The 27,636-nt window shown below is 42.7% G+C and overlaps 2 protein-coding genes across 3 annotated transcripts; one reads left to right on the plus strand and one right to left on the minus strand.

Annotated features, from left to right (window-relative positions):
• Positions 1-174: 174 nt before the first annotated feature.
• On the minus strand, positions 175-20,827 carry LOC120553632 (ATP-binding cassette sub-family D member 2-like). Its single transcript, XM_039792262.1, has 10 exons — positions 19,747-20,827; positions 18,302-18,482; positions 16,802-16,923; positions 12,327-12,489; positions 10,509-10,603; positions 7,112-7,257; positions 4,666-4,811; positions 2,816-2,900; positions 1,926-2,051; positions 175-1,775 (listed from the first exon to the last, which is right to left on the minus strand). The coding sequence occupies exons 1-10, from the start codon at positions 20,689-20,691 to the stop codon at positions 1,571-1,573; spliced, it is 2,214 nt and encodes a 737-aa protein (XP_039648196.1). The 5' UTR covers positions 20,692-20,827; the 3' UTR covers positions 175-1,570.
• A 37-nt stretch (positions 20,828-20,864) lies between these two features.
• On the plus strand, positions 20,865-27,531 carry LOC120553631. Of its 2 annotated transcripts, none has more exons than XM_039792260.1 (16): positions 20,865-21,350; positions 21,710-21,747; positions 21,856-21,895; positions 22,005-22,152; positions 22,594-22,726; positions 22,962-23,019; positions 23,314-23,425; positions 23,524-23,627; positions 25,047-25,174; positions 25,260-25,429; positions 25,509-25,569; positions 25,663-25,714; positions 25,966-25,993; positions 26,094-26,188; positions 26,327-27,053; positions 27,158-27,531. In XM_039792260.1, exons 1-16 carry the CDS (start codon positions 21,123-21,125, stop codon positions 27,349-27,351), a joined length of 2,316 nt encoding a protein of 771 aa, XP_039648194.1. In that variant the 5' UTR covers positions 20,865-21,122; the 3' UTR covers positions 27,352-27,531. The 2 variants fall into 2 exon arrangements, with proteins under 2 accessions (XP_039648194.1, XP_039648195.1); XM_039792261.1 differs by lacking the exon at positions 20,865-21,350 and adding an exon at positions 21,362-21,417.
• The last annotated feature ends 105 nt before the right edge of the window (positions 27,532-27,636 follow it).

The following is a 27,636-nucleotide window of genomic DNA, read 5'->3' on the forward strand; positions in this document are numbered from 1 at the left end:
ATTTTATAGCATTTGAAGAAAAAACAATTGATAAAAAAAACTTTGAAAAAAGTGACAAATGTCAAAAAAGTGACAAAAATGTTCAAAAAGTGACAAAACAGTGACAAAAATTTCCCAAAAAAAGGGACAAAAATGTCCAAAAAAAGTGACAAATGTGGGGGAAAAACACAAAAACTTCAAAGGCTCAGAAAAGGTCGACAAACGTTGAAAAAAGTGACAAAAACACCGGGGGAAGCCACAAAATTGTCAAAAAAGACGACCAAAACGTTGATAAAAGGTTTTTCATTTAAAAGTTTGACTCAGAAAAACAAAGTTGCAGGTCGATGGGAAGACAACACGAGGGATAAGTAAATTAGAATAATGTATTGTAGCCCATTGTCCAGTGCCATCATGCGATTATTTGCATCTAAACAGGCTCAGAAGGAGCCACAGAGAACTGCTGACAAAGCAGATTCCCAGCAGGCATACAGATAACCAAATTTGTTGAACAGGTGGCCAGTGTGTGTATGTGTATCTGACAGTTAGTCTGAATGTCTACCTGTCCATCCTTTTACAGTATATATATGAGACTTTTCATAGACCAGACTACCAGGGTCAGCTTGCTTTCTGCTTTCTCTTCTTTTTGCAGAGGGCCTCTTTAGCTCATTGTATTTGTTCAATAAACCAGAAACCTAATAGTTCTGGAGTCAGACGTGCATCACTAATCATCTAATTATAGCCCCAGATGGGCTCTTTTTCTTTGCTGTCTGCAACGGAGCCTATATTAGTGGTTCAAGGAGTCCTAACAAGGGCTAAGATGAGGTATAAGGAAAGGGATTGTACTGCGGCTAGATACACAAAATCAAACAAAGGCATATTGTGATAGCTTGAAAAATAGTCTATTTTGACCTCTGGCAACTAAGGAGGTCACATTAAGTCAAGTAAAAGCTCAAATCTACTGCTGCTGAAGTATGACAAATGTGGATCCTGCACAACCCAGTATACTGGGCGTGGAATACTGCTTCGGACATGTTTTTAAGTGGTTCTATATTAAAAGTTTTCCAGCTAAAATGCAGCTATCACCTTGTTTCACAACAAACAGAAACAGCCCTCTAAAAGCAGAGTAAAGTGCTATAAAACATATAAATTATCTTGGTTAATTTGGATTTGATCCGTTTTGCCACTTTGGCCGGTGGCAAATTGATTTTGAGAATGATGTACGCTAAAACCAAACATTCCAAATCTACAATGCAGTCAATGTGCGTAAGAAGGGGGGGGGGGGATAATACTTGTGAATTCACTCTCCTCCCCCCCTCCACTTCTCGGGTTGGAGTGGGGCGAAGGAGAGATTAAAAGAAGAGGGAGTGGAGAAAGGAGAGCTGAAAGACTGGCTGGCATTAAGAGCTCTCTTGCTTTAACGGGAGAGGCTCGGAGCAAAAACAAGCAGCAACGACAAAAACTAAGCCTGAAAAAAACTACACACTAACAAACCCCTACAGATTTCTCATTCTTTCATTGCCTCTTCGTCTCCCACACTCTTCTCCTCCTCCCCCACTTCTTCTCTTCCCCCCCCTCTCTCTCTCTCTCTCTCTCACTCCTCGGCTGTTTTGAGTACAGAGTCGTCTCCCAGGATCTTGCAGAGCTCGTTGAGGCGATGCTGCATCTCGGGAATGCCGGCGAGCTGGCCCTCCAGCCGCTGTTTCTCCTCGGTGAGGGAGAGGCGCGTCGCCGTGTCCAGATGCTCGAAGCGCCAGCCTCCCTCGCCGTCGAACTGCAGCAGGTGGGTGTGGTACTTCCTGGAGGCGGAGAGGGAGGATTTAAAGTGGGAGAGGGGCACGGACTTGTGTCTCTCAGCAGTTACACTTTTCTTGATTTCTTGATAAACTGAGGTACATTTCTTTCCGTTATTGAATAGACTGGACAATCTTCTGTGAGATGTGTCTTACCACAGGGAGGGTCGGTGTGTGATGGAGAGCAGAGAGATGCCAGCATCCTTAGCAGCCTGGAAAATCTTCCCCTCCACGTCGATGCTCACAGCGCTGGTGCACTCATCCAACAGCGCATATTTAGGCCTGACATACACAGGGGACATGGTTTTAAAAATGGCTGTACATCCAGTGAGTAACTAATGCGATTGGTTAATTAGTGAGATCATCTGCATGTGCAAAGTAAAAAAAATAATATACCAACTTTACCAACTGTGACCCTAGATAAGAGGCTAACTTAAAATGACAACCATCAACTCTGCATTCATTTAAAAAAATAAATAAAATGGACACATACAGAACCATACAAAACCAGACTGCAGGAATATTATTTAATGTCTGTGTCTGTGTTGATTTTACCGTTCAACAAACTAACTTTGCTGCCTCGAACAGTAAATAATACTGTGAAACAACACAGCCACGAGCCGAGAGCCTATAGCAACGCTAGCTGCTCTTTGAGCCTGTAGCACAGCGGTGCTATGAGCAAAATGCTAATGTTAGCATGGCAACATCACAATGACATTGCTAACATGCTAATGTTTAGCAGGTACAATGTGTGCTATCTTCGTGCCATCGTGCGAGCATGCTAACATTTGCTAACTAGCACTAAACACAACGACGAGCTGAGGCGGATGGGAATGTCAATGTGACATTTCCACCTGATAATGGCGCTAGATGACAAATTAGGGGATCACAAAATGACAGATTCCAAATCATTTTGGGGGCTGTCTGTATCAAGTTGATTTGATTAAGTCTGGACTGACCAACCGACAATGCCATTGTCATATGTGGCGTGTGTGACGGTAAACTGGCCTCAGCGTAACGACAACCAGGATGCTGTTTCTCCTTACTTGTGGTAGAACATCCGAGCCATGCCCATCCTCTGCTTCTCGCCTCCTGACAGCACGTCCTTCCAGTCCAGCTCAGCATCCCAGCCTGAGGAAGACATCACAAGACCTTTAAAACCCTTCCGACCGAGGCCTTATCTAAAGACAGATACTAGATTGTGGGATTATAGATACTGAGATTGACCGTGCCTTCGTCAGACAAGTTTTGCAGAAGGCGCGGTCAATCTTGTCAAGCTCCGACCACACACACTTGGAGGAATTCGTTCCTCTTCCCTCTGGGCGGAGATACAGTATAGGCTCCCTAGAGCAAAACAAACAGGTACACATTTCCTTTTGTTCCTTGTGCAATTAAAGCTGTTCACTTGCACAACTCTCGTTTCTTTTGAGTGTCACCTTCTTAGGGCCTTCTCAGTGACACTTTTAGAAATCCCTTTTCCAGACAATCTCGAGGGATTTCGTTTGACACGGTCCACTTTCTGAGTGATGAAATTGTTCTTAATCAATCTGCTGCTAAGATGTTTTATGCATTGTTCATTCATTGTTGTTGTTCTGTTGTTTTATTATACCTCCAACTCCAAATCAAATTTCGCCTCGAGGGACAATAAAGAACTCTGAACTCTCTGAACTCAGAATCTAGTCTAAGAAAGTTCATATACCTATTTTATGATAGTGGAAGCTTTGGATTACATTAGGCTTTTCCATAGAGAGTTAAAAGCAACAAAATATGTTGAGTCATAACATGAATAATTAAAATGTAAACAGACAGGTTTTGCAGACTGTTTCTATGTAGCTATTATTAGGCAAGGCAAGGCCGATTCATTTATAAAGCACATTTCATACCCAAAGGCAACCCAAAGTCAGTACAAAGGAGGGGAACAGCGCAGAAAGACTGATATATGTTTGCTTAAAGGATTAGCCGGTCAAGGTGCACAGTGTAAATGTGTCACGACAACTTTCTGTGTGACATTTTCAAAGACTTAACATGACTTCGGTGTGTGCCAACATCAATGTCTTATGATCCGTCGCGGCATATATACGCAAGTTCATTTGCAAGACCTTTCTCAACATTTCCACAGTGCAGCAATTCCTACCTTAAACCTCTTTGCAGCTCAAAGCTTTGTACAGTAGTTGGTTCACAACAATAGGCCTGTCTGTTTGGCAGCGAGAGGAGAGTGGCTGCCAATTAGCCATAGGCTCAAGGTTAGGCAATACAAGTAACGCTGCGTTCCATTTGCGACGGAAGTCGGAGCTCTTAACCGGGAATCGCACCAGAGTTCACCGCGTTCCAGTAATAAGTAAACGTGTAAGAATGTACGCGGCATTTTGCGTGTCCAAACACTGTAGACACATGTCCACAGATGAAAGATGGACAGTGCTGTGTGTACGGCTGATTTAATGAGAAACACATAAGTTCCAGTTCAACTGGAACACACCATAATGCCCATGTGCGTAAGATCTGTCGGTTTGATCTCTAAACAGCATGCGAACTTGCTCTGCAGCTGAAACACAACACAAAATTGACAAAAGCTTACCCTTTGTCAAGGCTCAATTGTCAAGGCCTCAATTTGATTCAGATTTGTTTTGTCTAGCTGTTGGTTATTTTCCTTCTCTCTTTTGTCTAGGGGGTGGTTGTTTTTTTCCCCTCTGACAGTTCATTTCTCTAGGTTTGTCCAGTTATTTAGTCCATTTTGTCTAGTTTGTTTGATGGTTACCTTGTCTAGAAAGTTGTCACAAAGTGTTTCCTGAGCTATTTTTGTCCTTTTCTATGGTCTTTAATCTCCTCTTTCTTTTTTTTTTATTTAATCACACGCATAGCTCCCCGTCTTAGTAAGGTGTCTTCATTAGTGTCCTACCTCCCTCTCTGGTGACAATATGATTGAGGTTGACTATGTCCAAGATGGAGTCTATGTCCTTGTCACTGAGGCCTCTGGCCGCCATGTCCTCCACCGAGTCCGGGTAGATCACTTGGTCCCGCAGTGAACCCATGGACATGTATGGCCTGGAGAGAAACACACACACACGCACACGCACACACACACGCACACACACACACACACACACACACACACACACACACACACACACACACACAGAGTGTTCCTTTGTTAACCTCTCATTTCATTAAGTGCTCCAGACAGCTGACAAAGTGGGTTGTTCATTTACAAAAGGGCACAACTTTAAGAACAGGAAATGAAAGAGAAAGACACCCATTACGCTTTTGTTGCATCTATTGTAGATAGTGTGTTGGATTGTCTTACAGCTGCCAGGTGGCCGTTTCATCCTATGTATAAAATATTCACCGCTGTGCAGGAGGGAGGAGAGCTGGGTCAGCGGCTCAAAGCCGCCCTGGGTAAGATTACGTTTGATGGGTCGTCTTAGACGGGTTCACTTTAGTTTAGAAGGGCTACACTCCTTCTAGCTTTTTGGAGGATTAATGGATCATCTTACCTGGTACGAGTTGAGAGCATTGCCACCGTCATCCTTATGGGTCGTCAATAGACGTTACATTCTAACTCGGTGTTTTTAACGGCTGCAACTAACAATTGATTAATTTGTTTTATATTACATTTTTTTTTGGTGATTTTGTGATTGAGGTTATATTGTCGTGTCAGCATATTGCTGTGTTTATTATTTGCCTGTATTAAATAAATAAAATAAAAACAACAACAACCCAAAACAATCGATTAATCGGGGGATTATTTTCTCGATTAACCGAGTATGTCTATAAAATGCCAACGAAGTAAAAAAAAAAATGCCTATTAACATTTTCCAGAGCCTAAGGTGACTTATTTAAATAGGTAAGTTTGTCCAGCTAACAGTCCAAGGCCCAAAGGTATTAAGCATACGATTGTATTAGACAAAAGCACTCGAAAAAGCAGGAAGTAGCGAAATGGCATTTTTTCTTAAAAAGTGACTCAAAAACTATTAAATATATATTTTATATATATATATATATATATATATAAAATATATATTTAATAGTTTTTGATATATATTTTATATATATATATATATATATATATATATATATATATATATATATATATATATATATATATATATAATATTATAATCGCTGTCCGTAGGTGCTGCATTGACATTTGAGAATGTGCAGCCTGATTTCTGCCACCAGATGGCGCCTACGCGAAGTCCAATGTGGGGCGGAGTCAAACGTTTAGCTCCGCCCACATTTAGCCCAACCCCGATCTGCGTACTGCAGTCAGGTGCAATTGCGGTGTTAAGCGCCTGGAGCAGGTGCGTATACGAATCCACTTTTGCCAGTTTAACGGCAGAAAAAAGGGTCTGTGTGCCAGGCGCATGGTTCAAAAGGGTTGTACTTAGGGTCTTCATTAATTCATAGGTGTGTTTTGGGCGTAACGTGCAATAAACCAATCAGAGTGTCACCTCCCTTTCCCTTTAAAAGCCAGGCGCGTTTCAACCTTGGCGCATTGCTCTTATGATGGCGGATTTGCTGAGCAGGAAGGAGAGATTTTCAGGAGAAGAAACTGATCTGCTTGTATGTGAAGTGAAGCGCGTGAGCAGATCATACCATAATACAATTTCACATTGTAATATTTTTAGTTTTTTATCTTTGCATGTTTGTGTGCTGCTGCGCGTCCCTGTGCGTGTAACAAGCATAGTGTGTGCGCGCTGTGCACGAGCCTAGGCACATTTTACTAATGCGCTGTTAAAATAACAATGAAATGCTGCATTATTGACTTTAGAACAGGTTTTTGTTGGTCAATGGCGCGATCACTTTCCGCTGCCTAAAGATAGCAATACGCCAAGAATGCACCTGAACACACCTCCCTGTAAGACCAGCATGCCCATGGGCGCAAAGATGGGCGCAGGTGCATCTGCTACTTAAACAACGTGGGGACTGGACTGCGTCGGTCTTAAACTAGCAAAGACACTTGCGTTGGGCTTTGCGCTGCGCCGGGTGCTTGAAATATCTGGTACTTTTATCCCTAAAAAGGTCAGTAGTGCCACTTTGGATAATTCTAGCTACCTTTAGTCATTCACTATGGAGACACATGGCTGATTTAGTACACTGATGATGCTAAACTTACTGCCAAATGACTGTAATACAGAGAGAAGTATAACAAAGGGAATTATTGTAATTGGAAGTTTTCCAAGCCTTGTCTGGGTGGTAAATATTTCACTGTAGCCTCAGCTCTGGTTTCTAATGGATTAGATTACTGGTAGGGCTCACCGGTACCATGATCAAACCCTACACCACTGTGGGATATTGTAATAAGTAATGTGTGAACGTGTGTGAAAGTGTGTGTGTGTGTATACCTCTGAGGGATGTAGAACATGTGTTGAGGAGAGGGTTTGTGTAGGCGGCCGCCGTAGACAGGCCACAAGCCGCTGAGGATCCTGAACAGAGAGCTTTTCCCACAGCCGTTAGGCCCCGTGATCAATAGGTGCATGCCCTCTTCCACCTGAAATGGAGAGAGAATTTATTAATCGCCCCTTAAGAGGAGTCAAACCTCAGTATAATTACAAACAACATTAAAGATCCCATAGTGTAAAAATCAAGATTTTCATGTCTTTTTTTATTACAAAGCAGGTCTAGGGGCTTTATAAATAATGAGTATTTTTTTCTGATGAACAATTTATTTATTTCTTTTAACACAACAAATAATATGAGTATTAAAACGCTCGATCCACAGATTGTATTGTACTGTATTCAGAAACTGTGCCTTTAAAACGAGCCGTCAGTACGACTTCTGTACGGTTGTGATGTCACAACTATACTGTATATAGATATAAAGTGCCGCTACAGTTCCCGTTACAGTCATTCCCTGGCTGCAGTGATGGTGGAGAGACGCTGAGAGCACATGTGCAGAAGACCAGGAAATGCTGACCAATCAGAGCAGACTGGGCTTTTTTCGGATGGGGGCTTAAAGAGACGACTGCTAGAACGGAGCGTTTCAGACAGAGGGTTAATACAGATGTATTCAGACAAACAGTATTAGGGAAAATAATGTGTTTTTTGAACATGTAAACATGTCCTAGTAGGAGCCCAAAATACAAGTATGAAAATGAAAATTAGCATAATATGGGACCTTTAGGATATAAAGCCCTGAAAAGATAGGAAGCATCAATGGGCATGTAGCTTTAGATAGACAGCATATGACTACTTAACGTTGCAGACAGGAGATCTGAATGTCAACACAGGAATAGTGGCAGAATGTCTCCTCAGAGATCCTTGGTTTTTAACAGAATAAACTGTATTTAAATTTTCTGTTCTCTCTCTCTGAAATTGAACCTTCTGAGCTATAGCTTGAAGTACAGGAGCTATCAAAATAAAAAAGAAGCAAACAATATAAATAATTGTTCCGTGTTCATGCCTATCTAATTCATTGCATAACACCAGCCGCCACACACTGTAGCAGTTTCAGTTACTGTATATACAGTATTTACACAATAAGAAAAATGAAGTGGTATCTGCACAGGTACTGTGTATTTATATACAGTCTTGTGGACATGAGTGCAGTGTCAACAGATGTTCCTGTTATCTACAAGCTCAATGTCAGCAGGTGTATTGACCTCAAATCAGCACTCACAGCCAGATTGGCTGAGGTCTGATAGCGTGAGCTGCGAGCGCTAGTTTAAAAGCAATAGTCCCACAGACAGGAGACCTTTTATTTATTTTATTTTTTTCAATTAAGGCCAGGATGATCTTCCATTATTTTAATTATCTGTTCTCTGTCTCTGAAATTGAACCTTCTGAGCTATAGCTTGAAGTCAGATCAAACTGCTTGGAAGGTATCACTAAATGCCTCTAGTTTGGTTGCAGCTAACAGGGTAACAGAGCAGCATACATTGCTTTGCGTTTCCCAGACTACAGGAGCTATCAAAATAAAAAAAGAAGCAAACAATGTAAACAAAATGAAGCGATAATTGTTCCGTTCGGAGTGAAGCTACATTATTATGCCTATCTAATTCAATGCGTATCACCAGCCGTCACACACTGTAGCAGTTTCACTTACATACAGTATTTACACAGTAAGAAAAGGTAAGTGGTATCTGCACAGGTACTGTGTATTTAGACAGTCTTGTGGACATGAGTGCAGTGTCAACAGATGTTCCTGTTACCTACAAGCTCAATGTCAGCAGGTGTATTGACCTCAAATCAGCACTCACAACCAGATTGGCTGAGGTCTGATAGCGTGAGCTGCGAGCGCTAGTTTAAAAGCAATAGTCCCACAGACAGGAGACCTTCTGTTTTTTTAAATTGAGCCCAGGATGATCTTGCATTGAAGCTATGAACTTTACGCCAGTGGTTCTGAACCTTTTCGAGTCGCGACCCCCCCCCAGAATAATGAGCTTGGTGGTTTTTTTGGTTTTTTTTTATGCGTTTGGGACTTTTTCTCTCCCCATGGCCCGCCGGAACAGCACCCTTTCTGTGTTACAGGACCTCCTGATTTATAAATGAAGCTCTGACTACTCTGCCAAACATCACACATTAATGTAAAAAACATCCCCCACTGTTATTTCTTCTTTTTTTCCCTCCACAACCATCTGGCGACCCCCAGAAATTATCTTGCGGGCCCCCCGACCCCCAGGTTAAGAACCACGGCTTTATGCTACAACTGGTAAAACTTTCTTACGTTTGAGCTTAAAGACATGATGGTCTGGTAACAGTTTTAGATAAACTTTAAAGCCAGCTTGGAGGGAAATAAACAGAACATGCAGTGAATGCAACATGGATAAAAATGAAGACAATACATTTCTATCCATGGGGCAGCCCCTCAGGAGAGACGGGGCTCTGCGCACAGTGTGTTGTAAGTAAATAGGAAGGGGCTTTTCAGTCCTAATAACTGAAATGTTTGAAAAGTGACATTTTACTCTTTTGTTTGTATTGATCTGCCATTTTAAGCACCACAATATCCTCTCCAGCTAATTACAGTAGCCAAAAACCTGAGGGGAGCAACACCCCAAAAGATGTATCTGATTTCTAATGAGACCACAGAGATGTTAATTATGTCCACATACTGAAGACCAAAACAATCTTCAGGGAGTCTGATAGTGCCTGCAAATACATCAGTTAACATAAATGGATAATATTAAGTGGAGTTTGGTGCTGGAATAGAGATTAAATGACCACTCTGGTGCTTTTCCATGTGTTAAAAGTCAGGCAGCACAGTGGCCCAGTGGTTAGTGCTGTGGCCTCACAGCAAGAAGGTTATGGGTTCGAATCCAGGCCTTTCTGTGTGGAGTTTGCATATATGCAAATATATTTGCATATATTTCTGTGTGGAGTTTGCATGTTGCCCGTGTGGGTTTTCTCCGGGTTCTCCCCCACCACTGGAGTTTGCATGGGTTTTTTCCGGGTTCTCCCCACCACTGGAGTTTGCATGGGTTTTTTCCGGGTTCTCCCCCACCACTGGAGTTTGCATGGGTTTTTTCCGGGTTCTCCCCCACCACTAAAAACATGTTTCCCCCCTAACTAGCTGAGCGTTCGGGCATCTGGCTGCCGTGCATCACCCAGGTGGGTGCTACACATTAGTGATGTTAGAGAGCAGTCCCCACCCCCCCCACAAAAGCGCTTTGAGTGTCTATGATAAAGTAATATATATATAAATGTAATAAAATAAATATTTAACAAGCGCAGCAGAATGAGATGGAAGCAAGAATATTGCAGAATACGGAAGCTCATAGGTAGAAGAGAGTAGAGCTGTCTCACCTTGAGGTTCAGGCAAGACACTACGACATCCCCATTCGGCGTAATAATTGGGACATTCTCACACACGATGCCGTTGTCCACATCTATCACTTCACCTGGAGAGACACAAGAGAGACGGAGTCAGAAAAATAGAATGAGAATATAAGAGCACAAATTGAGGATTAGACTCTGTCGATGCGTAAGCATGGATGTGGATGGGATTATATCTAAATAGAAGGAAGCACGGGGTTAAAAATAAGAAAAATCCCTCTTTACCACTTAGCTTAACTGTGCTCTCTAAAAGGACATTCATTTCATTCTGGGGTCAAATGGATTTGTAGACAGGGGTATTTATGCAATGATCCCAACCTTTGACCTTGATTACTGTTCATTTTGTGTAATATCATGCTGGGGATCTGGGAATTTATTCTGCTTATGCAAGTTGCCCCAGAAAAAGGGTTTGGCGTAATGCATAAACTTCAGACAAAAAGTGAATCTTAAAAGTGTTGCTAATATTTTCTGTTCATTTTGTGTTATGACTAATTTGAATAACATAAATGAAGACAAACTGGTTTGAAAATAAACAGTGGATGGAACACTGACTAGAGCTGTGGTTATTTAAGTGAACACAATGCAATGTGACTAACCAATCAAAGCCAACAGTGTGTCCCATGCTCCAGACAGCAGCGACAGTGAGTGTTAAAAGTTTATCCAACATAGCAACAGTAACCAAGTGTGTGGAGAATACTCGTTTCTCTCTTTCAGTTTATTTTAATACAGAAATAGGTGTGTGTGTGTGTGTGTGTGTGTGTGTGTGTGTGATGACAGAATAGTGGATCTAATACTGAAAGACATAAACCATTTCTCACCTTCAGTAAGAATTTTCAAAACATAGTGTAAAATGGTCAGTGTAATGCTTATCAGTTCAATTTTCTAAGCACAATTGGACATTTGGAAAAACAGAAAAATGGGTTCAAATATAAAATTTTTCCGCCTTGACAAATTTTTATTCAGAGGATCAGAAAATTACAAAATTGCGTCTGGCCTCCAATTATTCAATACTGCAATGGTATTCTCTCCCTCGTTCCGCCTAGCTACGCCCCACACCCCACTCGAAACCATCAGTTGCGAGCACCTCTTACCCCAAAGTCTATCAGTTTGGTTTTTTTTTGGTCCATATGCAGTTAATGACCTGCATATTCCGCAAAGTAGAGGAAGAGAATACTGACCGTAAAACCATCAAAGTTCCAGCACTGCAATAGTAACTCTGATACCTTCTCACACCTGCTTGCTAATACACCAGATGTTGTTGTGATAAATGAGGAGTCCAGTGAGGTGTTCACTTTTAGAGGTTGCATGCACCTTTGATCCTAGCATGGAGGAAGCCTTTTTTTGACCAAGGTCATTAAATACCAACCACTCCTAAACACTGTCTTAGAGCTAGGCTATAGGTGCAGACTATTTTCTTTCATATTTGGCAGCTTAGGACACACACATAGGCTTGGGATGCCCAAAAAGAGGGCGAAACGGCTAGCAAATGACTGTGCTGTCTGATTTCATAGGCAGCCGCCATATATGGTGAAGACGCTGTTACTTATACCCATAAGATTAGAGGGTTATGCTTAATAGTATTAAAATTAATAGTACTAAAACCTGCTGTATGCCAGTGGCCCATGATTTTGTATATTATGTATTTAACTGCAACAACTGTTAAAGAGTGTGTGTGTTTGTGTGTGTGTGTGTGTGTGTGTGTGTGTGTGTGTGTGTGTGTGTGTGTGTGTGTGTGTGTGTGTGTGTGTGTGTGTGTGTGTGTGTGTGTGTACAGCAGAACAGGCCTACCCTTTATCTCCAGTGGTCCATCTATGTGCATCTCAGGCTTGCTCTTCTTCTCTGCTCCTGTTGTGGCTGACAGAGAGGAGCGCTTGTAAACACCCTTCTGGACGTCCTCAAACACCACAAACATGTTGTGGACCCGTGCAGTGTAGCCTGCCAGCTCTGTGATCTGTCCCAACAAACACACAGGGGCCAAAGGTCATTACTGGGTGAAGCCAGAGGAATGTAACCCAACAGAGGATCAGATTATGATACAGGTCACTGTTAAGGCCATGTGCTGATAAAACTGTGTGTGTTAAAAGCAGTAATTCTCATTCAACCAGTGGAACTTCTGCAGCCACCAGGGGGTATGTGGAGAAATTGTAGAGTAAATCCACTCATTTGAAAAAATAGTCTTTACAAAGTGATTAAAAAAAAAAATTCAGAGTCATCTGTGACATTGAATACTATGTGTTGCGATTGAGAGTGAGTAAGAACTAGTTAGCAAGCGGACAGAGAGTTTAGCAGTTAGCTAAAAGTAATGGCTAAATTCAAATAGTGGTTCAAATGGTTCAAATAGATAGCTAAAAGTAAACTGTTCAAGTAGTTAGCTATACATAATGGATTAACTAGCATTTATTACTATCAAATCAATCAATGGATTAATGGAAGGAGTTAGCTAAAAAAAATTAAAAAAAAATGGTAAAAACGTGTTAGCTAAAAGTGAGCTATATTGTTGAAAAGTAATGGATGGTTAAAATGGATAGCTAAATTACAGAAGTAACAGTTGAAATAGATAAATAGTTAAACTAGCTAAAGGTAATGGATCAATTCCATCAAAAAGGTTGGGAACCACTATGTGGTGTGTGTGTGTGTGTGTGTGTGTGTGTGTGTGTGTGTGTGTGTGTGTGTGTGTGTGTGTGTGTGTGTGTACAAATATGTAGCTAATACAAACTAAGTGGCTGCTGCTGTAGGTCAGACTGTATTTTTGGATCAGTTATAATCTCTCAGAGTTGCGTGTTCCTATGTGTTTGTTCACAGTGTGTAGAGTAAGCACCCACACCCACACAGATCTGAAAACCTGCTGCACATCACGTGTGATGCTTTTTGATCTCGCGAAGGGTGAATTTAAAAGTATATTAAAAACTACGCAAATTATGATAAAGAAACAGAATACATTAAGATGATATAAAAACAGTATTACATTTAGAAGTCGCACAAAAGCAAATGTACAGCGCAAAATTATGTAAACACAAAATGCATTAAGAAATAAAAGGAAAAGGAGCAAAACAGGGTTCTGAACTCATAAGGACAAATGAGGGGGAAAAAAATAAGAGAAAAATCCCCCTCTTGCTTTGGCTTTAGGGCTGCACCCTGCGGTGAGACAGTGCAGGCTGTTGACACAGCTTGATTATATCAAACAAACACCAATTCTGGGAATTGTTGGACAACATGTGGGGCTTTAGAGATGTGACTGGCTCAAAGATTTAAGAAACACGAAATGAATGAATTGATTGGGAAATATAGCCTTGAACATCTCCACCTTTAAATGTGACAACTTAAAAAAATAAATTAAAAAAAAGGTACAATTTGGAATCAAAACATGTAGGGACATGAGTATTTTTCCTTTTCTGTTATTCTGCTTTATCTCCGAACATATCTGTTATAAATAGATCCAAAAGTGGGTTGCTGAAAGAAACTGATCATCACTTTGATAATAAAATAGTTCTATCATGCATTAAATGGATGATCTACTATTTTTGGCTAATTGCAAAAGTCAGAAAACATTCCTGGCTCTCTTAACTAAATTGGACGTTATTTTGATATCTTTTAGACTGGTTTATTAGTCGCTGCCTAGTCTACATCCATGACGTTCCACTTCCGGGATTGCTAGCGTGTCGACGGAAATTCCGCCAGGATGTCAGCTTTCCCCATCATTGGCCAACGCGGGGTGTTTGTCGGGTTGCGTGTCCCTAAAAGTTTAAACTGTCTCAACTTTTTCGCCGCAGGCCGCTGCGTTTTTTTCAGCACCCCTCTGCGACCCCCCCCACCGCTGAAGTGATCTGTGCAGAACTTCAGACAAACAGAAGTTGTACTTAAAACAGGTTTTGTAGCATAAGTATTATGTATTGCAAAGCTTTTTGTAGTCACACAGTAACAACGAAGAGGAAGGAAGAACAAAATATCGAGATAAATATTGGATTTTGAGACCCACTTTGCAAGTAGCGCTGTAAAAAACAACAACAACAACAACAACAACCACAGAAAGCTAATAGAGAGAGCACAGGCCTTCGAAGAACAAAAAGCAAATCTGAGTCTCCAGGATGAGTAACAAACTGGGATGAGCTGGGACATGTCATAGGGCCATCTGACCACTCACACAAACTATACACAAATACACACTGTAGATATAAGACAGGCAGAGTGTTTGGAGGCGTGAGCAGGGCAATACAGCTTTAAGGAATGTGCTCCATCCCTGTTGCCTGCTAAACTACACACACACACACACACACACACACACACACACACACACACACACACACACACACACACACACACACACACACACACACACACACACACACACACACACACACACACACACACACCTTGGCTTTGCATGCAGGGGCTTGCTGCTGCACACGTGACAACACTGTACTCAACACACGCTCAGCCCAGAGCTGAAAGCAGGATAAAACTTGTATCCTCCAGGGATGTGTTTGGAGCAAGAGACTTCCAATAAAACGACAGTCGTGACAATCTGCCCTGCCACAGCCTTGCACATTACAGAAATGAACGCATTCTCTAGGAACTGGCACGTGTTTTCGTAAGATTTCACAGCTTTCTGGCTAACGTGGTACCAAGACAACCCGTCTAGCACTTTAAATAAAATAAATAATAAAAAAAAAGAGTTTAGATTCCTCCTCCCCCTTGCTCAAATACGTTATACTCTGTACTCTGCAATACGGTTTCACCACAAGTCGGCTGCAGCCAAATCCTCTTATGGACCTCAAAATGAAGCCTTGAGAGAAAGAATGAATGAATGTTTGGATTAAAATTCAACGAGAGAGCGGGGATTTGGCCCTCGATGAACAAGGCCTTTCATTCAACGATTCTTTGCTTTTTTCAGTCGGGACTCAAACTAATTCCTGTGCATGCATGCATGCATGGTGAGCTTCACACGGGGAAGGTAGAGAGAGATGGATATAATACAGTAATCTGCCAGTTTGTGCATTCATCCATCCGCCCACCCATCTGTTCCACCACCTTCCCCCCCAAACCCCCCCCCCCCCCCCCCCCCCCCCCCCACCCTTATCTCTCTCTCCCTCCTTTTAATTTTTAAAATTTCACCCCCCAAAATATTATTTTAAAAAATAAAAAAATAAAAAATGTAGCATCAAAATTGATACATTGCTTCATCTTACCATGAATACTGAACATCAATGAAATATAACTAAGAGATAAGATACCGGCTTAAATAATAATAAGAAAGAAAAAACATCTTTTCATGTGAATCTTCCTTTGAGCTGAAACCATAATAAACCATAATTCCCAGCTTATAAGGTTGTATTAAACACGTCACACTCACAAATTACAACTGTCAGGAGTGAGACAGATTTTGCTGAGCGAATTTGCTGTGCAATGGCTGCACCTAATGATTATTTTCACTGTTGTTTAATCTGATGGGTTATTATTTAATGAATCGCTTAATCGTCTGGCCTATAAAACATCAAAAAAAATAAAAAATCCAATCGCAATTCCCCAGAGCTCAAGGTGAGGCCTTCAAATGCCTCGTTTTGTCTGATCAAAAGTCCACAACTCAAAGACACACCATCTGCAAGGAGATAACGCAGCAAATGCTCGCATTGACGGAGCTAGCACCAGTGAGCGTTTGACATTTCGGCTCGAAAAATGACTTGATGATAAGCTGATTATCAAAATAAAAAAGTTGCCAAATCATTTCTATAAACCAATATTTGATTTTATCAACTCATGTTTTCAGTTTGAAACAACAGCGCAATGCAGTCATCATTACACACGGGCAGGCAGGGTCCTTCACAGCTACATTCAAAAGGTGGGTCCAAAAGTCAAACGGCATGATAAAAAACTAGGCTTATCCGCTTTAGTGGGCGCAGCATTCCCACAGCGTGGGGCAGGTGCAAGATCATTCCCCAAAAAAAAAAAAATTTGATGTTCACATTTTTGGTAAATGACTTCCAATAACACTGTGGCCAATGCATAGCGTGTTTTGTACCCTATATGTGTCAATCAAGTGCATTTACCGTGACTAAACTCACTTTTTTATGACTTTGGTGTTGGTGTTTCCAGTAAGAACAGAATGTTGAACGGTGATGTGGAAAGAGGGAACACGATGGGGCAAGGAAATCCTCTTAAGCAGCGATAGGGAGAGCACATATTTTATTAACTGAAGAAACAAAGACACGCTGCACTCTCCGGCAAAGCCACATTAACTTCAGCGTTTGTGTCAGCGGTGTCCTCACCTCTTTGTAGGAGGACATGATCCTTTCGATGGCGTCGGCTCCTGAGGCTAAGAGGTTACGGGCGGTGGTGAAAGCCTCCGTCCTCTCGCTTACCATCACATGCGTGCGCCCGTCTGCTGTTTCTAGAGGGAGGAAAGAGAGACAAAAGGCCGGGGAGAGAGTGAGACAACCGATATCGGACTGGAGTTCTGTGTCTCTGTCCTGTGAGCCTACTGACAACGTATACTGACACACTTTCACCTACGAGCATTAGAATGCCATGGAAATAAGTTATTTAAATATCAGCGGTGACGCGAGAACAATAGCACAGCAGTAGTGCTCACCAGAGGAGGTGTGGGAGGCAGCGCCATGCTAATCAGCCCCAGAAGGGATGAGGAAGCAGTAGCTGTTGGTTTGGAGGAGCTAATGACCTATCATGCGCACTTTAAAATCTGCTTACACAACTATTATAGTGACTCTTACACACCAGATACTATCAAGTAAACCAAGGTGACAAAAAACTTTTGGTTTGGGGTAGGGCTGGTTAGATACGCGAAAAACCGGTCTCACCGTATGGTCGTGGAAATAGTCACGTTATTTAGATTTACTGATTTGTTTACAGGTCACGATTTTAAAGAATTGTTTTTTGGGGGGGTTTCCCTTTATTATAGAGTGACAGTGGATAGACAGGAAAGGGGGAAAGAAATGGGGGATGACACGCAGCAAAGGGCAGCAGGTCAGATTCAAACCCGCGCCTGCGCGGACACAAGCCAACATGGGGGCCAACGGGCGGTGCGGGGGGTGAGCAGCGCGCCGCCCGCGGAGTCCACGATTTTGATGTGTTGGTTTACCGTCACTCGGCGTACGATTTTGCGTACAAGTCATCGATTTTTGAACCTGCTCTGGGGGGACGCAACAACGGGGGAAAACGAAAACGCCACACGCCGGCCACAGCAACGGGACGGGCCGCCACTCGCGGGACGCGATCCCCGGGGCGCAGGGGGGGCACACAACAACGGGGGGAAAGGAAACGCCACAACAACGGGACGGTTGGTGGTGGTTAGGAAAAGAAGAACGGGGAAAAGGAACAGTCACACGTGGGACACGCCGACAACGGCGGGACGGGAACTGCAACACGCGATCCCCGGTCTCCGTGGGTGAAAGTCCTGTTGTTGTTGGACCAACCTCCCTGCGCGGACTTTCGCCTTATCAATACTACTCGCTACCGTCATCGTTCTGTGATCGCGAAATATGCTTCCCATTGAAATACATTGCTTTAAAATTCGTAGTCACCACACGAAAAAAAACGACATTGTCGTGTCCTGTCCACGACTCAATAGATTCAATAACGTGACCATATCACGAACGTGTTAGTTAGGATTAGGTTAGGCTTCTTGGTGTGAATGCCCACTTGGGCTATATTACGATATCCAAAGTCTAAGATGATATGTAGTCTCATATCACGATATAACATCGATGCATTGGCCAGCTCTATTTGGGGACACTTTAAGGTCTCCTTACTGTTGTCAGCGAAGCCGGTTGCTGTGATGATGGGCACGGCCACCATGACGAGCCCGCTGCAGCTCCACACGTACTTCATGAGGAACTGCTCGACCATGATGTACCAGAGACGCTTGGACAGGATCAGGTTCATCTGGTCCGCCAGAGCCTGGTAGCACTTCTGCAGCTGACGCATCTCCACCTGCCAAGGACAGCAGATTATAACATCCAGCACGGCAGCCACTTCCTACATTTCTGTGAGGGAACAATCGGGTAACACTTTACTTGAAGGTATCTACATAAGAGTGACATGACACTGTCATGACACATGAACCCTAACCCTAACTTGTCATAACAAAAACCGAACAAAAACCACTTACTAAAAGAAGCGTTGAGTAATAAACGTTTAGGACTTGTTTATGACACGTTCATGACCGTGTCGTGTCACTCTTATAGGGCTGCTCCCTCTTAGTCGATTAGTCGACTAATCGGTCGTTTTGGTCTTAGTCAACTTAGATTTTTTTTAAGTCGATTAGTCATGTTTTATGCTTTTTTTTCATGCTGAATGACTTATTTCCAAGAAACGTACGAGCACATCTCTGGTAAACACAAGAATTAAACTGGCGCTTTTGCATGACTCTTTGCGGAGAAACTCAGATTTACAGATCTGTCGATTAAATCAACTAATCGATTAGTCGATACAATTGAATGAGTGTTAGTCGACTGAGAATTTATTCAGTCGAGCGCAGCCCTACACTCCTATGTAGATACCTTCAAGTAAAGCGTAACCAAACATTGTTTGGGATGTGACCATTTGTTCCTATCATATTTTATTACACTAAATTCATACTTTGCACATATTTGTGAATGGGAAGGGGGGCTGTTTTTAGGATGTGGGGATTGACTGAGCGCCTGATCACTTTTATTGCTGCAACTTTGCACAAATTTGTGAATTATCGCCATTAGGTGGGGGTGGGAAATGTGAACGAAAAAGTTTGTAAAATTGTACAACCTGGTCTACCTGCCCAGGGACTACAGGCGGAAAATAGCAATTGTGCTAAAAACCTGGTACAAATGCATCTCTCCTTGTTTTTATACAAGGTTTACATTTATTTACACACTTGCACTGTCCCGGTCTAAATCAAATTACAGTTAAGCTAAGCTTGAACCTTCTATCACCAACCTGGCCTGCTTGTGTGTGATTATCCATTCAATTACACTGTTATGACACCATATGAACTCAACCAAATTAGGTTTTCAGTGTAAACAAAGGTGAATGAAACATGTAGCCCATAGTCTATTAATGATCTATTAATGGATATATATGGATTTACTTGTGTTACTTGTGGTTGTATTCTACACTGATTATTACAATTGAAATACCACCACATTATTGCCTGTAATATTGCTGCATGCCTGCCACAACAAATGCAACCTCTATCTTCTACATATCCGGCCCTGCATACCTTGTGTCCCCTGTAGAAAGCTATTTCCTCAGCATTTGCAATGATCCTGGAATGTACATAGCGCAGGTAGCCTTTCCTGTGAGCCTCCTCGGCCACAAGCTTGCCGAATTTGGGCGAGCAGGCACGCAGGACTTTAGCCGTGACAAAGACCACCAGGCCGGCCAGCAGGGTAGGCCCACTGGCGTTGGCCCCCCTGGACCTGGCGGTCTGTATCAGCGTGTAGGAAGTCAGCATCACGTCCAGTATTGGCTTGGTGAGGTTAGAATAGAGGTGGGCCACCGACTGGGAAAACATCATTACGTCCTCGGTGAGAGACTGGTCCGGGTTGGCGAGCCTCCCGTCCATGTTGCTGACTCGGTAGTAGGTCTGATCGGTGAAGTAGGTCCGGTAGGCATGGTTCACCAGGCGGGTGCGGAAGGCCAGAGCCAGCTTGCACTCCAGGTACCGAATGGCGCTGTTGACGAACGTGGCCGGGATGGCAATGAGGAGCCATTTCATCAGCTGGATGATGAAGCTCTTGGGCTCCTTCTCCACTATCGTTTTGACAATCTTTCCGTCCAAGCTGGCCACGTAAATAGACAGAAACGTCCTGGATATCAGCGCCACCGAGTGCAAGGAGAGCAAACCGAGCTCTTTGGACACTAGCTTGGGGAAGAGGATTTTACCAAGTGCGAGGATCTGCTTGAAAAATTCCGCATTTAACCCAGGAGATGTCTTCTTGTGATTCGCAGCACAGGTCTGTGTCTTTACCAGACAGGTGGAGCCGTTTTCCGCCTTTGAAACCCGGCGATGATTCCTCGGATCTTTGTTTTTGCTGAGCTGCTTGCAGATTATGGGGTACAGTGTTTTGATACCGTAAGCAGCAGCCGCAAGAAACACGGCTCGCTTCGCCGCAGCCGTGCGGTCCCATTTGATTTTGGACGCCGCATCGAGGATGTTGGACATTTTTTCAAACGTTAGTCGTCTCTGCTGTCAATCCTAATAACACCCATCCCCAAACCCGACTCACCGCGTCGACATGCACAAAGAGAATGACTTCTGGTGGTTGATATGAAGCGAGCCCGATACATGTACCGCTACATCCTGCTCTTTTTTTTGTACCAATGTCTGAGCGAGACAGACTACATGAATTGCACTTCCGGTTTATAGTTGTCAAAATAAAACTCAAGGTCAACTTTCCCTGGCCTAGAGTATATATAAGGCTTGCCGTCAAGTTTATGGCAGAGTAGATTATCTTTGTTTATGGTTTTTTATTATATATTCGCCTGACTTATTGCAAGGAAACTACAAAGATAGCAACATGTTACGTTACAGCCTATCTAGCTTAATCGTTTTCATGATAATATTTTCACTCAAAGTGAAACAATACAGCTATAATGGGTTATAGTCGGTTAGAGTGGGAACTACCATGCCCTCTCCATTCATGCAAAATTATGACGTATGAGTCTTTTTTTATTATTATTATTAGTTTATTTATTGTAGTTTTTTCCGATAACTTGACGCTCCTTATTTCCACCCTAGCTAGGCTTTTGCAGCGGCTTTTTTCCATTGGTCGCGCCCCCCGGTGTTCCAAGACGATTGGTTGCGTGATGAACGTAAACAAAGTAATGTTTATGTAGATACAGTAACGTTACTTCTGACATTTTCAGGGAATCTTTGTTTTTGACAAAAGTATGTTATACAGTAATTTTGTATCCAGGAAAATATATTGTTGGAAGCAACACTAACCACCTTTACACAAGTGATTAAATGAATATGAATATTAACATTTCTAAGTGGCGCGTGAAACGATAGTGGTTGTTCCTCGCGCATCTCTACACATCTAGCTAAGCAACAGCTTTAGTAAACGTTAGACAACTAGCTACCAGTGCGACGTTACTCTGAACTTTTACACTCACTTTAGTTTAGCTAGCTAGTTGTTTTCACACTCACTGTACTTACTATTTAATTGCTTCTCTGATAGGGACAGCCGTTGAAAATGAATTGGGTTGGAGGTTCAAGGTAAGAGAGGAGGGGGGAATGTTTAAGTTAATGTTGACGTGCTAATGTTAACGTTAGTAACGTTATCTAAGCTCGGTAACGTTGACGTTGTAACGACTCTTACTGCAGGAACCGGTTTGTGGTGAAGAATGATGCAAAAAAGCAGAGGGTGAGACAGTAAAATTACATGTCCACGACTTTACGAGACAAAAGCTATAACGTTAGTCTTTGTGAATACGTCTAGCTAAATGTTCTGGTGTTGCTCTTTTTTTCCCCAGGAGTTCTTTGTAAAGAGAAAAATGCAACAGAAGTTAAAAAACTTGGGAATCGCTCTGCCAGTATCCCCTCGAGGCACGAGTTCTGGTAGTATGGACCTGATGACTTTGTTTATCGTCAACCAGATTGCTGCTAAGAAAGAAAATAAAGGTGATAACTAATGTTTGTAACAGACATAACATTATAAGACAACGGTTATAGTTACCAAAAATTGAAGCTGAAAGGAAAAACATTACATCAGTTCAGGAGAACAAGGGAGAGTTAGCCCTCCTATACATTACATCAGTTCAGGAGAACAAGGGAGAGTTAGCCCTCCTTATAGGTTACTGTCTTTATCTCAAACAAATTAAATGTCTAAAAGGCTAAAAAATAGAATATTCATGATGTGTTTTATAGTGAGAGATCCGACTCAGACGGTGCAGTGCATGCAAATAAAGTATTTTCCAAATAGTAAAACATTAAATAACACTAGTATTTGGCAAATATGAATGTCCTGTGGATAATATACATTATGTCTATCCACCAATGCCTATGTTCATCAGTCCTTCAGTATGGCAAATGGTGTAAGTAAACAATGTCTGTGTGTTTCAGATCCTCCGAAAGTGGCAGTTCTTAGCAGCACTAAAATAGGATCCAAGCATAAGAGAAATGAGCCCCTGGTACTCCCAATGAGCCCCTGCTCTCCATCCCAGCTGTGTCTTGTTGAGGGACAGCCTCAGTACAGGTAGAGCTGGAGTGTGGTTTGTATCGTCAGGTCTACCACTAGATCAGAGTGCTAGATACTGACTCTATAACATTGTATTCAAGTGCTGAGTCTAACCTCTGGCCTATAAATAAAAGGTTCAATTGGGGTTTCTTTTTGGCTATCTAAAATCAGTAGTTTGCAGCCCAAATATGAATGAATACATTTTCCAAAAGAGTACCAACAATAACTGTGCGTATTCTGTCTCGATGTGTAGTGTTCAAGTAACAAGAAATAGAAAGCATGTCATTCCCCAAGGCTTCAAGTGTCGGCAGGTTAGTCACTTTCCAGCTATTCATATTGCACTTTTTTTAAATCATTTCTTATCTTATGAAATGGAGGGGCACAGTGTTGCAGTGTTTAGCACTGTCACCTCACAGAAAGGACCCTTCTGTGTGGACTTAGCATGTTTTCCCTGTGTTAGCGCATGTTCCCCCGTTCCTCTGGCTTCATCCCAAAGGACCTGCTGTTACAGATAATGGATAGAGGGGTCTTAGGGAAAATTAGCTGAACGTGAACAAATGTTAGGACCCCCTGGCTAAAAAGTCGCTTACTTTTCTGTCCTCCAGCTGTCACCAGTACTGGAGTCAGCTTTCTCAGACAACAGTGCATCGGACTACCTGCCACCCATAACCGACCCCCTCAGCCCCTTCTCCAGCACATCCACTTCCTCAGGCCAAGGTGGTGTTGTTTAGTATTTTATAGAACACACTTATGAAGTGACGTACATAATGGTAACTGCATTTTCTAATCAATATGAGTACATTTTATACAATCAGTCAATTTAGGGCAACAGGTCTTCACAGGAATGTTCCCCCTGCAGAGAAGCCAGATGCAGCCACAGCTATCCCCCCACTACACCTCAGGGCTGGAGCAGATCAAGGTAGTGAAAAAACTTTTTTTCGTCTTTTAAAAAAAAAAAAAAAAAAAAAAAAAGGGATACTACACATTATGTCATAGTTAGTTACATTTATTACACAGGCATGGGAACATTCAACTTCACATGAAGCTTCATAGGCCTTAGACTCTGCCAGACTGGTTCCTACTGTGTGTAGAATGTGCAAACTAAAAATCTTTTAGACCCATCATGTAACAGGCGATCAGTCTCGTTAGTCCTCTTTGAAGCGGTGTGAGAGTCCCGTACATCAAACCGTAAACAACCTGGTGTCTAATCGCTGCCAAAAGAAAGTTTAAAAAAATAAATAAAAAAAACTATGGAGGGTTAAGAAAAATGAATCAAGCACTGAACTGCCCAGGAGTTTGTGTAACAGTTGACCGTTTCCTGCAACAACGTCTCTTTTCTCTCGTTCTCCGTGAAATAAAGCTGCCTTCAAGTCAGTCGGAAATGTTGAGATCTATAAACGATCTGACGGAAAACAATTATTATGAAATATTAAGTATACTTGTGCTACATTGGGGGGGGGGTTAAAGAACACAACAGGACGTCACACAAATGGGCCCGTTAGGTGGGAATGACTATTAGAACCCAAATGCAGACAGTACTCAGAGCCAGGAGAGTAAATGATGACGTTTATTAGAATGTACTCAAGTGTGCAAAGTCCAGATTTCCAGGGGGCAGATCCGAAGTGATCCGAGAAGGAGCGGGGCGCAGCAGGCTGGATCCAGGGAATGGGATTTCTGGTGTTGAGGGAGTCCGAAACGGGTCCTTGGCACGAGCGGTGGCAGGAGTCAGGTCCAAACGGCAATCTGATGACACGAGAAACAGGATTAGAGGTCAGAAAACACAGGGCTGTAGCACTAACTAGCAAAAGTTGGCTGGACCGAGACTTAACTGTGAAAGTTGAGTGGAAGAGCTGAGTTGATTGGCGCTGATGAGAAGCAGCTGGACACCTGACTCCCGCACACCTGGCTCCACCACTGCAATTAAGACAAACAATGAGAGAGAGAGAGAGAGAGAGAGAGAGAGAGAGAGAGAGAGAGAGAGAGAGAGAGCAGAACACTGGTACACAGAGTCAGCAGGCCTGACAGGGCCATTTGGTAACACTCCCACACCGCTGTACAACTCTGCGGCAGATTGCATACTTTGGTCTGAATAAGCCGTAACGGCACGACGGTATAGACCTCATCTGTAAATCACTGTTTAATACAAATAAAACTTCTCCATGTCTGTAGACGTGCCAGAAGTAATATTAAATTAGTTTTTGGTCACTGACAAATAGCAATAGCAACCTTTCCTGGGAGCTAACTATGATCTCCTATGAAGGTTTGGGCATTCAAATGTGACAGTGTCTTCCCAGATGTGATGCTACTGTAACATCCAATCTGATTTTATGTTTGCTAGTTTCAGCCTTTTTCCCAACCCAGAGGTATGACAGACTGTATCCCCTGGTCCTGTGGATCAAACCCAGCCCCCTACCAACCGGAGACACCCACAGCACCCCGAGTCCTGTTCAGAAGTCCAGAGCCAGAGTCAGAACCACGCAAGAATGTGATGGATTTATGTTCTCTCTGTCATTTTGTAAGAACTCAAAAAACATAATGTGTGTTATCACAGTAAAACAGAGGCTCACAGGGACCAAGCAAGGCACGGGGTCGCCTTCTGTCTCAACCAACCCGAGGACAAGGAGCCCATGTTGGACTTCACTCTTAACCAATCAGAAGCTGAGCAGCACTTTGAGGGGGATGTCTTTAGGGGCTTCAGCACTGAAGAATGTGAAAGAGAAGGTAAAGACAACTTGAAACCTTTTACATGAACCACAACGACTTTCTTGTTGAGGTTAACGTCAAATTAGATTTTTTTCAGCTGTTCATTTTGGGAGAGGAAACTCAAAGATATATCTCAAAGATGAAACGCCAGCACCACAGTAGGTGTTTACACATGGAATATAATGAAACACTTTTATCATTGATTTGGAATATGGTTTGTTTTTACGCTGTTGCTTTTTCTTCACTGTCAGAACTGTCCCTGACCCACAGCGCATGGTAGTGGAGGGAAGCGATCACATACATGTGAGTGTGTAAAGATAGCCTTTTATTGCCACTAGGTGGTAGAGTTTGTAACTGGCATGGAACCAACATTGATTAAAAAAAAAAAAAATCAACAATAAAAAAATCTTTATAACCTGAGTCATCCACAGCTGTTGTATAGAGCTTCTAACAGTATTTGTCAATTCATCCTGATAGAGGTATATACGAGGGTACCGTGCACTTTGGATGTGGGGAAGTTGCAGTTTTACATGTTAATTCTGTTTTATTCACAGCTCTCCAACTGCACTGACATGCACTTTTGTAAGTTTCCTAAGCATCTCCAATTAAGCTTTCCATTTATTGTGTATGTGTCTGAGAGAAGACAATACATTGAATAGATGTTTTTTTTCCACTCCCGCAGCATGTCGTGAACACGACAATGGTCCTATGAATGACTGTGAATACTCGCCAAGTTACTCTTGTAGTGGAGGTTACCGCAGTTCAGACTCAAATGACGTAAGTGACTGCAGAATTAGTGCAATTTTAGCAGACAAACAGTCCTCCAGTCAACCCCTGCCAGCAATAGGAATCATTCATTTGGTCATTTCTGTTTAGCAGTATCTGTTGGGTCTCACTTTTCTAACTGTATTTTAGGATGAAGAATGCTGTCAGCCGTGTCTCCAGGCTGCCTCTTCCTACATGGACCAAGCCTGTTGTGCAGATAGCCTGAACCCAAACCAGGGGACGCAACACACACAGGGGAATCCAAAACAAAGGCACACCAAGCCCAGGCCTCCCACCCCGCTCCTGAAACCCAAAATGAACTCCAGAGAGATAAATCAGAAAGTCATGGAGAACGTATCTTTCCAAGTTAAAGCCCTAGAAAGTAACAGCCGGCAGAAGGGAAGCAACACAGCTCAGTGTGCCTCTCCTCAGGCTCCGGCTCAAACTCCGAGCTCAGAGCTGTGCAAATGCAAGAGAACGTCCAGTGAGACTCGAGATGCTGGAACTCAAACTGCCGGCAGCCCCGCGGCTGAGACGCGTCACGCCTCGACTCAGTGCAGCCTCGTTGCGGACGGCGCAACCGAAGCCACTGGGTTTAACTTGTGGCGACCACCTGTTGATGTGTCAGTACGGCATCCAGCCACAGGGAGGCGCACCGATACTGCTGCCGAGCCAGGCACACGCACTCCTTTATCCGGCGAGGCCAGGAGTGGAGAGAAGCACACGCCCTGGACCAAGAAGAAATCCACAGCTGGTTTCCTACCAGGCAGCAGCATTACGAACAAATGCACTGCCAACAACAGCAAAGACGGCAAAGTGATCCTACAGAGACCCAGAAACCCCTTCCCAGACGCTCCGAGCACGACTGGCATCCGAGGTATAACGTGGAAGTAAAAGATTGCAAATCCCACTGGCATAGACAGAAATAAACATGGGTGTTTTGTTTGAATATGGATGGTTTTCTGCTCGTTTCTGATTTAGGTAAGGAGAATAGAGAGGGCAGAGATGAGAGGGGGCAACAGGAAAATGGCCGTCTGATCAAAGACCTCTCAAGTGAAGTGAGGGAGGAGGTCACGTCTGCCACCAGGGCTAACCGACTCTCAGAAGAGGGCGACACACTTCAGGAAATCGCTGACATTTTGCTCATGCTCAAACAGAGGAAGGAAGTAATGTAGGTGGGTGAAGCAGCAGGAAGAAAAAAAACATGCCTGTTCTGTGCATGTTTTTTTTTTTTTTTTTTTTATTCAAAGCATTATTTAATAGTTTGTTTTAAGTATATAAACCACATCAATGACTCAAAGTGTTTGGTGTGTAGTGTTGTAAGAGACACGGTGAAATAAAGCGCCAAAGCGTTACTCTGATTCATAAGTTTATTTTTTTCCCCGTATACATATTCTAGTGTTAAGATTTCATGAAGATATTTATTTTTATTTAGAATATAAACTCTAGCAAAACATATA

This window comes from Perca fluviatilis, chromosome 23 (assembly GCF_010015445.1).
Source record: "Perca fluviatilis chromosome 23, GENO_Pfluv_1.0, whole genome shotgun sequence".
NCBI lineage: Eukaryota > Metazoa > Chordata > Actinopteri > Perciformes > Percidae > Perca > Perca fluviatilis.